Consider the following 11,123-nt stretch of genomic DNA (forward strand, 5'->3'; position numbering starts at 1 on the left):
CTACGCTGAAGTATTTTGCACAAAGAGAAGTTGCGTGGTTTGGCTCAAGGGTACATACTGGATGGTCTGACGATGGATTTGAAGACAACGCCAGAATATCCAGTGTTTAGAATAGATTGAGTGGAGTTTCAACGACTAGTTTGTGGATAGTGTACACGTCGGATAATCCGGTGAGTACAATCTTTTACACCAGATCATCCAGTGTATATAGAAAAATTAAGTCGTTGGAGCAACGACTAGTTGACGAGTTTGATGCTATAAATACCCTTTCACTCAATCATTTAAAGGTGTGGCAGTGAGCTGAAGTCCTGAGAAACTTATAGACACTTGAGAAGACATCTAAGCCATCAAGGAGCTTAAAGTGATCATCTAAAGCAATTAACACATAGATTAGGGAGTGATTAGCGTTATTAGTCTTGGAGAGAAGTGTTACTAGGTGATTGATGCCTAGAGAGTGGATCAAGAAGTGATCCTACCGTGTACCTAGAGGTACACCGACACCTTGGAGTCTTGGTGACCCGTTGTCACCTTGAACCTTGGATGCTCAAGCTTATTGACCCTTCGACTTGGTGTGGAGCGATGACAATAAGTTTGTACGGGGACGCGGAGACTCTTTCCTTAGTGGCTTAAACTCCGAAGTGAAGACGACAACAAGTAACCGAAAGAGAGGCTAGTAGTGAGACCTCGCCTTGGTGGCTTAGTGGATTAAGAATTGTGACCGGAAGAGTCTTGACGACCAGGAGCATATCCTTGGTGAAGCTCTATCGTGGGCTAGGGGTGACATTTATGCCATCGATACTACGGGATAAAATCTCTTATGCCGAATTTGCTCTCTCTTCCTTATTTACGTTTCTACATTTACATACTAATAATTTACCTTTTTAGAGTAGGTTGCAAACCTTTTTAACGATAGAGTAGACACACTAGATAAATATAGAGCACATTTAGATAAAAAATGATATATATTTATCTTATAATTTTTTTTAAACCAAATAGTTTTAAACGTCCTAATTCACCCCCTTCTTAGAATGTCACCGATCCTTAGACCTAGATAAGCATCGGGATGCTGGATTCGTCTCCTAGGAAGTTCCATGGATCGATGGATGCAGTTGTCACTCCCTCATGTAAGATTTGCACTAACATCTTTATGAAAACTGCCAGTTTACCTATAGCAGCGCTATTCGACGATTCATCATAGCTACTTTGCGCAATGCCATCTGTGCACATATAGGGTGTGATTAGCTGTCCGCACGAATGAATGCTGGCTCAGCGGATGCGTATAATATCAGGAAGATATATGTTCAATTGTTCGTATATACTGTTCCAGTCTAGCTCGACGGATGCAGATGAGCTAACTTATTAGTATCACGAAATTATTTCCATACGAGCAACTAATCATAGTCTTAATTCTTGCATCAACTAATACGACCTCATATTCAGTTAATCAAAAAGAAACTCGGCTCAACCTGTCCAGATAGATATAACCAACAAAATACTTTTCTTTTCTACAAACATGACTCCGCTCAGCCTGAATTTACGATCCATACAGGCAACCAATCACATTTATAGCAAAACTCAAATACTTTTCTTTTCTACAAATATGACACCGCTCATCCTGCTTTCATTTAGCCCGTATTTATAGTCCATACGAGCAACCAATCACACCTACAATAAAAGTCAGGTCATATTATCAATCTCATCGCATTCCTTGAAAACAGATAGCCACCTAAAGGGGTGAAAGGAGAATGAAGACAGACATCAGCTACAGAAATAAAATGTTAGCCTGTCACAGTTTTTACAGTTGACCAAGTGGCTTACTTGTATGCCAAGCGAAAACGACAGCGAAAACGGGCAGACTGCGAAGGCCATATATAAAACCATGCATACTGTTTGGACTTGTTGTGGTCATGCTCATCAGCTCATGACACAGGTAGTACAGGTCCCCTCCCATGCGCCATGAGGACTTTTAAACATCATCAAGCACATGCTTCGCTTGATGGTTATTTAAGTATATACCAATTGGACAAAGGGGGGAGTAACAAATCAACAATCATTAGCTGATCACACTGCAACAGCTAGTACTTTACTGAAAGAAGCAACATTACACGAGGAGATGCAAGAGGTATAAGCAATTGAAAAACAGAGATAATTTTCCAATGCCATCCATTTTTGTCTTTCTGAAATGATTAGAGTAAAAACGAAAATCCACACAGTAAAGCAGTTAACTGGGTGTGTTGTCGTGCAAGAAGAAAGAGAATGTTGTGTTTCTTGAAGCTATTTTAAATTTCAGGCAAATAAGAGGATAGGAAATTCAAGGAACTAAATGAAGATCACTGAAACTTGGATTCCAAAAATGACACAAATTTAGGTGAACAATGATCAAACAACAATGGAATCAGTATACAACTTCTGGAAACACAAAATGACATGCTATTTGTTTTGCTCCATATGCTTACCAGCAAGTGGCACAATGTGGTGCCATTGTTTCAGACTTAGTATGTAAGTAACAGAGATGTGGTTTGACATGACCATTGACAAAGGAGATTTATATTGACACTGCGAAATTAACATTAATAGACTTGCCAAGGATGTAACATACAAATTGTTGCTATTGTTTGCAGTGGCTAACTAGCAATGAATTGCAAGTTCAGTAAAACCATAGCATGTTTATCTAGAGAGGACTACCATGCATTAGATCCTCAATATTTGCATCACTAGTATGTTGCTTCCACCAGATACAATATTGTGATCTAATAATCAAAGTACTAACTAACTACTCATGAATGTACGATTCACATAACCGATGACCCAGTACCTACGCTCACAATGACCAATCACCTGAATATAGCAACCCTATTCATGCACCAAACTCGTGTTCAAATCTGGATTTGTCCATGGCAACTTGGGCCCATAGCATCATATATCGATGTCCAACACATACAGACACAGCCCAACAAGCAGCATGGACCATCTGACAACCTTGTGCGAGGCACATCTTCAGAAAAGAAAAAAAATGCAAGCTACCTGCAATGCTGCGACTACTATTTATGAACTGAGACCGGCATTTCACCGAGCAGGTGGTCGACGCTGTAGGCAGTGCCCGACGCGGTGGTCTCACCGTGGGACCATCTCTCGTAATCTCTGAAAAACGCACAGGCACCATCTCTGACTGCAACGGAATCGAAAACTATCTACTCTTATGACGGAGCAATCTCGACGAACACAACGCCAAATGCAACAAAACCAACAAGACAACAAGTTCCAACAAGTACTAGAGAGACTGAGATAGGAAGCACAAAAAAAAAAGGGTCCCTAATCGGAAATTGATCAAACAATTCACCTGCTCGGCGCCATGCCCGGGGCTGCGATACCGTTGGGCAGCTCAAGCTATCGCTACCGATCGCCTCGCTTCGTGTACCACGTCCACCGCCGCCGCACGCAGTGAACCGGCCTCCCGGAGACGTAGGAGTCAGCACGCGGTGCCGGTGACCGCATCGCCCCACCTCGGCGTGCACGAAGCGGCGGTTTCTTCTTTTTTTTTTTTTTGAGAGAGAGAATCAGAATGACTTTCATTGATATAATATGAACATACAGATTACCGGTTAAAGATACTAGTTTTCTGTTGGAACATCTGAATATTACAACATCTCATCAAAAGATGATATCGGGAGCTGTTTTCTCAACCGATAAGGAAGCGTAATTTTTTTTTACTAGAGGAGATAGCCCGTTCGAAATAGGTCTTACGAACACCGAACGCATATATTTCGCACAACAGCTATCGATCATTATCTCGTTAGATAAAGAGAGAACCGATGCTACTAGCTTAACCTTTAGTGCGAACTCTACCACCAACAAGCCTACAACACCAACACCCACGATCGCTGACACCCACACCGACGACCCGAAAACCAAACACACCAGCTACAGCACTGGAGCTCCGATAAAACCGACCAAAACAACCTCTATCACACACACAAAAACCACAAAATCATGCCCGAGCAAGAACGATGCACACGGGCAGGCGACCAAGCGACAGGTGATGCAAATCCCGTCCCTAACGACCACAGCGCTCACCGGCAGCTTCCCCTTAGCCATCTTCATCGCCACCACCGCCCCCGTCACAACCAAGAACAACACTGACCGAAAGAAACACCTCCCGCAACCATCCCACAACGCCGTTGGGGAAGCGAAGGGCTAGGCCTCAAGAGCCAGAATCATAGCACGATCCGTCACCTCCTGCTTCGTCTGATTTCACCCAAACTCATCGCACCTCCACATGGTGCCAATCGATGGCTTCATCGAAAAAACTTACCAACCCTAAAAGCTTCTAACAATTACCAATCGATGGCTTCACTAAAATACCCTACTAAACCTAAAAACTTCTAACAACTACTATCTATTATACATACTTCATCGGGCGTCCCTGGTGCCAAATAGGCCACCGAAGGAGGAGATCCGGCAAGATGGACGCCGGCTTTGAAGATTGCTTTCGGATCGCCTGTCTACTGTTGCTGGGAACGAACTCTCGAGAGAGACTATGAATTTAAACGAAGCGGCGGTTTCTTGTCACGTGTGGCCAGGTCAGGAGAGCAGGTCGGCCCGATTATGACTAACAGACGTGGGCCAGATTGGCCCAACGGGTCCAGAATGTTCGGGTTTTCAGGCCCAAACAAACTCAGCTCGGCCCAAACAAAGCCGCTGCCTCGATATGGACACCTCTCGAACTCGAGCCTCTGTTCGTCGCCTTCCACTTGTCTCACGGCCTGTCGCCATCGCCTCCCTCCCTCATCTCCGCCACCAACCCTCCCCCCCCCCCCCCCACCTCCGAGCCGCCGGCGACCACTCCGTCAAGCCCGCACCGTCCACCATGTACCGCGCCGCCTCCAACCTCGGTGCCCTCAAGGTGAGCCGCCCCCGCTTGGAACCCTAACCTTATATTACGTTACCTCCTCTCATTTCCGCTAGATCTGAGCGCGATCCGAACCGGCTTCGCTTACGTTCGCCGACACGAGGCTCTGGATCCTTATGTGTGGACCTGCGGTGGTGGTTCAGTCGTGCGAACACGTGCCGATTTGTTGCGTGAGCGTGGGAGATGAGAGGCATTTCTGGCGTTGCAAGTGACGATCGTTGCTTGAATGGTTGCCCTGTCCTGTTGAATTGGAAGCACGTTCGTTTGAGATGCGATGATGAGTGGTAGCGGTAGTTTGTTCTGTAGAATTGTTACGTGAATGTGTGTGTGTTTGTTGGGGGGTGGGGGGCGTAAGGGGGATATGTGCCTCTGTCTGTGGCCGTTTGCGAAGACATGAAAACTTGTATAGATGAGTTCAGATAGGGCTGCGCTGATTGTGCCCTTATTGTTGTAAAATTATGAGCTAAGTGGCTACAATTTTTGTTTAATATTTTTTTAAACCATGAGGCTACATTAGTTGTTTGATTGTAATGCATTGTTTCTGTTTTACACTGGCCCTTTCTTATGTGTTTAGGATGCTTAATGTAAAATATATGATTTAGAAGACCCTGGTTATGTCTCTTGTGATCCATTGCCTATTTCATCTTTATATTATATTCTTGAGTGTTGACAGACAAATGGAGTTAGTCGTCTGAAACCATCTCCCTATCAGTCTTTACTTGGCATGCCCGCATGCTCATGCTATATTTGTTCAGAACATGTGCTTAAAACCATTTTGATGCTTTATGTCAGTTAACAGGCAGCGTCATGTCGATGAATGTTTCAACATAGATAGAGCCACAGCCTTTACTGTAGATATCCTTTTTATGCTACTAGGATGTATAAACTTATCATTAAGATTCCCAACATGGTAATATTGCTCAGCAGCACAGACTTTTACTATAATAATTGGCAAAACAAAGGGATTGCTTGATTTTTCATGGGGTTTTCTTTTGAAATTAAAGTGACCAGATCAGCTTTAGGCTTTTAGCCATTGTCCTGCAATAATGATTGTTTCCTCTTGATTTCAGAGGCATAGGGCAGATGTTCAAACGATGAGTATTGCAATTAGGTCTGCAAGCACAAGTGTTGCACAGAGGTCATCAGGTGGCTTCTGGACCTGGTTGACAGGTGCACGCTCAAATGCATTACCTCCTCCAGATTTTACACTTCCAGGAGTCACTATTCCTCCTCCGCTACCTGATTATGTGGAGCCTGGCAAGACACGAATCACAACACTTCCAAATGGTGTCAAAATAGCCTCCGAGACATCTGCAGTATGTGCTCTTTATTTTTGTATAGTTATTTCATCCATGTCCTTGTGGCCAGCTGGTGATACTAGTTTGCTTTGTATTTCCTATCCAGGGACCATCTTGTTCTGTTGGAGTTTATGTTGATTGTGGTTCTGTATATGAAGCACCCGAAACAACAGGTGCCAGTCAGCTGTTGAGGAAAATGGCCTTTGCAACCACTACCAACAGGAGCCAATTGCGTGTTGTGCGTGAAATTGAGGCAGTAGGTGGCAATGCCAAAGCATCTGCCAGCCGTGAGATGATGAGCTACACTTACGGAACCCTGAAGACTTACATGCCTGAAATGGTTGAGGTGCTTATTGATTGTGTGCGCAACCCTGCTTTTCTTGATTGGGAGGTCAAGGAAGAGGTATTTCATCTTAATAGGCCTTTCCACATCTGTCATCTAGATAAATGGATTATGTTCCTTGCTGACTTGTTTCCTCTGTAGATTTTGAAGCTAAAAGCAGAGCTTGCGAAAGCATCAAGAAACCCTGAAACTTTTCTTTTGGAGGCTCTTCATTCTACTGGATATTCTGGTGCTTTGGCAAACCCTCTGATTGTGTCAGAATCTTCACTTAGCAGATTGAATACAGATGTCCTGGAATATTTTGCAGCTGTAAGATTCATCTCCAAATTCTATTTAGTAATCTTTCTGTGCAGGTATCCTTGTTGACGTGCTATCTGTACTTTTCATTGCATGGGTATCAGGAGAACTACACTGCTTCTCGAATTGTTCTAGCTGCATCAGGTGTTGATCATGATGAACTGGTATCTATTGCTGAACCACTTCTGTCCGACATACCCAATGTAGCTGGATCAACAAGGCCAAAATCTACCTATGTTGGTGGAGAATATAGACGATCTGCAGATTCATTGGTAGGCATCATGATTTAGTCCACTTATCAAGTGATTCAAGTCATTTATGTAACCTCATTCATCTTCTAGACTCTTTATTCTTACTTTGTTTTCGTTTTTTCTTGCATCGTAGAACACAGATGTTGCGTTGGCATTTGAGGTCCCTGGTGGTTGGCTCAAAGAAAAAGATTTCGTCACTGTATCAGTTCTTCAGGTTCAGTAGACAATTCATTGAGACATTCGCAATTTCATTAAACAAGACACTTCAGTTGAATTTTCTGTAGCATTCTGGTTTAATTCACCAAGAGCTCTACAAACTTTGACAGACTCTTCTGGGTGGAGGTGGCACGTTTTCTTGGGGGAGGCAGGGAAAGGGATTGCATTCACGGCTATGTAAGTAGAACATTTGTTTATATTTCGATCAGTTAGCGTGCCAGATACCGCACTATAGTTTGAGAAACTGTGGGTGCATGTGTAGATGTTGATAGGTGATAAAAACAATGTTACGAAACTGAACTTATTCAATTATTTGTCGGGCTGATAGTTCAAGTGGGATTTGCTTCCAGTTTGTACTAGATCGATTTGGTAGCACACACCCTGGGTTGGTTATTCTCTATCAACATCTGATAGGGCAATGCAACACAAATTGTAAAAAATATGTAGTTTGACTTGCACATTGTTGGAGACATTATGACTATTCAATCGTCTAGTATTGTCCAAAAAGGCATTGAAGTTGTGACTGTTCTAATTCTGAGTGCACTACTTCTGCTTTTTATCTTCATTTTCATTCAGTGAAGATTTACCATAATGTGAAGCATTATAATATAATTTCACAAATGGAAGCAGTCAGGATATATCTATTTGACTCGCCTTTTATATAATTTATGGGATCATATTAATGCGTGAATTTGAGGTATGCTTTGTGGCTTGTGCAGATAATCTCGTAAATGAATTTGACCAAATCAAGTCAATCTCTGCTTTCAAGGATGTTCACAGTAATACTGGTATCTTTGGAATTCATACATATACTGTAAGTATTTTGTCACTTCCACAAGCCAGTCAATCAGCATTATGCATCCCTTTTTATGTGAGAAATGTAGTCTTAACTATAACATGCCTCTTCAGTGGGAACAATCACATGGAATGGTTACATTGATATTTCTATATTATCCTTTCCTGTATGAGGGCTCAAACCATGCTCTCAGGAGTTTAAGACTTGTTACAGAAAAAAGCATAGTGTTTCATAGCATATTTTTAAGTTACAGTCATTGTTCAAAAAATCGATGATCGGTAGTTGCTCGGCTGGCTGGAGAGTAGGGATTAATCGGTTAATCAGGGATTAATTGAATTAATCGGTTGATCAGCAAGGAATATACCTTATTTTTTATGTAATCTAGCAATATAATATACTAGAATAGACATGTATAAGAAGGAAAAATACTAAAATAGACATCTCTCTCTCTCTCTCTGGGTGGGCCTCTTCTTGGGCCGGTGGCCCACCTCTCTCCCCCTCTTATCTCTCTCTGCCTCTCCCTCAGCCCCTTTCTCGATCTCTCTCACTCACACGCACACAAGACGACGGCGGCAGCAGATAGGGTTTGGCGGCGACAACGGATAGGGTTGACGGCAGCTCCGACAAGGGAGGAAAAAGGGTAGGGTGGCGGTGGCCTACCTCGTTGGCGTCGAGGTGGTGGAGTCGTGGTGGCAACGTCAACAGGGAGAGGGAGGCGATGGTGCAGGAGCTGGGGGGGGGGTCAAAGTGGCACCGGCATAAGAGCTGATTGGGGGGGGGGGGGTAGCGTAGCGACGCAGAGGTATGGGAGGGGGGTGGTGGTGGCGCGAATCCCCCGACAAACCGATTAACGGCGGTTTTACAGGTAATCGGCCGATTAACTCCAATTAACTGGCCACCCCGATTTTCTCGCGATAACCATGAAATCGAGTCAGAAGCTCACCGCACAAGTTACTCGGCCGATTAATTGGCTGATCGGCCGATTTTTTCAACACTGGTTACAGTCCATAATGAAAATATTTTGTCATAATCAGGATGCATCATTTGTTCCTAAAGCTATTGATCTGGCAGCCAGAGAGCTCACTTCCCTTGCGACTCCTGGACAAGGTATCCTAATTCTCCTATCTTGGCGTATGATTGTAGATTACTTGCTTCCCTGAAACTTCATTTTTAATTGCAGTTGACCAAAGCCAACTGGATCGTGCTAAAGCCTCAGCTAAATCAGCAATATTGACGAACCTGGAATCGAAGGTATATATGAACGTTGTATATTTCTGCAACTGTGCTGATGATTCACTCTAATAATTGAAACTGACAGGCATCAATAACTGAAGACATGGGGCGCCAAGTATTGGCATTTGGTGAAAGGTACTGTGTTTTAATTGTTTTAGTGCTGTGATAAACCATAAAGTTTTGCCTGTTGCCTATGATTCTATTCCCTTTGAGGTCACAACATAATACTGTAATGATATAGCTTCAGAGAAAGGGCATAAATCAAAGGTTTGCTCCTGATATTGAAGAAATCAAGTTCAGAGATGGTTAGATGTACTGTGCAATTTTATCTTGAAGCTGGCCTGCTTGTACGATTAGTGCCTTTTTCTTTTTCTTTTTGTGAAACTCAGCTTGTATGATTAGTTGGTCTGTGGTAACTAAGTCTAGCACAAAACTATAAGTCTATAACCTTATTAGATGTGGAACTGGAAGATAATGAAGCATTGACCATTAAAGCCTACATTGTTTCTAGGCCTAGTTTCTATCAGTGTGAAAAGACAGAGAGCACTAGAGAAAAGCAGGTGTTTTGTACATGGTCAGCCTTTTATAGCCAAATCTGCAGTACTATCAGAAATTATCTGAAGTACCGGTAACGAATAGGGAAAGTGTTTTTTTTTTTTTTTGCAAGACCTCTAAACTGAAATGCACAATGCATTTTTTGTGTAGCCATAAACTCATAATGCATTTTTGGAAGATAATAAACTCCACATGCAAAATTAGTTAAGTTTAGGCAAGCTCATATGTACCAGCAGTCAGTGAAAAATTGAAAATAAAATTACGTACGTGGATGGTTTTCTATTTTATTATCTCTGTCATACTTTCACTGGTCTACCTAATCTTGGCCTTATAAAACTTTGCAGGAAACCTGTCGAGCACCTTCTCAAGGCTGTTGATGCTGTTACTCTGAAAGATGTAACGGCACTTGCTGAAAAGATTATTTTGTCACCATTAACAATGGCATCTCATGGAAACGGTGAGTTTGTATTTCCATACAACTAGTCACCTGCACATAGTGCAATACCAACTGCAGTTTATCTAATTCTGTTGCTTGCAATGTGCAGTGCTGAATATGCCAACTTATGAGTCAGTTAGTGGCAAGTTCCGCTCGAAATGAGTAGGATACAGGCCTTCATTTTCTGTCTGCTGGACAAGTTTAACAGTTCATATCTTTTACGCATAAGCCATTCATGGTCAAAGTTTCAGGAAAAAACAAGGAACTTCATAAAAATTTTATCATTAACTCTGGGATCATTTTGGAATTACGTTTTCTTTTTTCTTTTGCGGAACATTCTTCCACTTGAGTTAGTGGTTAATGCTGGTGATGGACCAGTCATGTGTTTGTAAATTTAGTCAAATCTGGGCTGATGAGTTCTTCTTTCGGTGATAAGGCCCAACGAGTGTACAAAATGTCCTTGCGTGAAATCCTTGACAAGAGTGTCAAAGCACAGTAATAAAGATTCTACATGACAGTGAAATTTTGCATGACTTGATTTGCGGTCAAAACAAATTGCTATCATCTATGGTCATCCATTCTCTGTTCCATTTTTCCTGCCAGTACTATAGTGTTGAGGCAGTTTATTTTCACATATTCTGTGTCTGGATTGAGGTAATGGACATCGAGCGCACTAAAGAAACACAAGAAGAGAGTCCTTGTTGTCAATGATCATCTACAGTAGTGTAACTTGTTTAGGAGAAGCTGGTATTCATGCAGCAGCATAAGAATTTCAAGGATCTGGTTTCT

At 42.5% G+C, this 11,123-nt stretch overlaps 1 protein-coding gene across 1 annotated transcript; it reads left to right on the forward strand.

Annotated features, from left to right (window-relative positions):
- Nucleotides 1-4,737: 4,737 nt before the first annotated feature.
- Nucleotides 4,738-10,864, forward strand: LOC133898423 (mitochondrial-processing peptidase subunit alpha-like). The gene is made up of 13 exons (XM_062339116.1): nt 4,738-4,903; nt 5,980-6,225; nt 6,314-6,610; nt 6,692-6,859; nt 6,952-7,119; nt 7,232-7,312; nt 7,425-7,491; nt 8,034-8,128; nt 9,145-9,217; nt 9,291-9,361; nt 9,429-9,478; nt 10,243-10,355; nt 10,444-10,864. The coding sequence occupies exons 1-13, from the start codon at nt 4,868-4,870 to the stop codon at nt 10,494-10,496; spliced, it is 1,518 nt and encodes a 505-aa protein (XP_062195100.1). The 5' UTR covers nt 4,738-4,867; the 3' UTR covers nt 10,497-10,864.
- Nucleotides 10,865-11,123: the final 259 nt, after the last annotated feature.

Source organism: Phragmites australis, chromosome 2, assembly GCF_958298935.1.
Source record: "Phragmites australis chromosome 2, lpPhrAust1.1, whole genome shotgun sequence".
In the NCBI taxonomy this organism is placed as follows: domain Eukaryota; kingdom Viridiplantae; phylum Streptophyta; class Magnoliopsida; order Poales; family Poaceae; genus Phragmites; species Phragmites australis.

What these genes read in the sequence shown, in the direction of transcription:
- LOC133898423 (XM_062339116.1), top strand. Translation starts at nt 4,868, where the DNA reads ATGTACCGCGCCGCCTCCAACCTCGGTGCCCTCAAG. An exon ending in GACGATCTGCAGATTCATTG is followed by an intron (nt 7,120 to 7,231) that starts GTAGGCATCATG and finishes CTTGCATCGTAG; the next exon opens with AACACAGATGTTGCGTTGGC. An exon ending in CCTTGCGACTCCTGGACAAG is followed by an intron (nt 9,218 to 9,290) that starts GTATCCTAATTC and finishes TTTTAATTGCAG; the next exon opens with TTGACCAAAGCCAACTGGAT.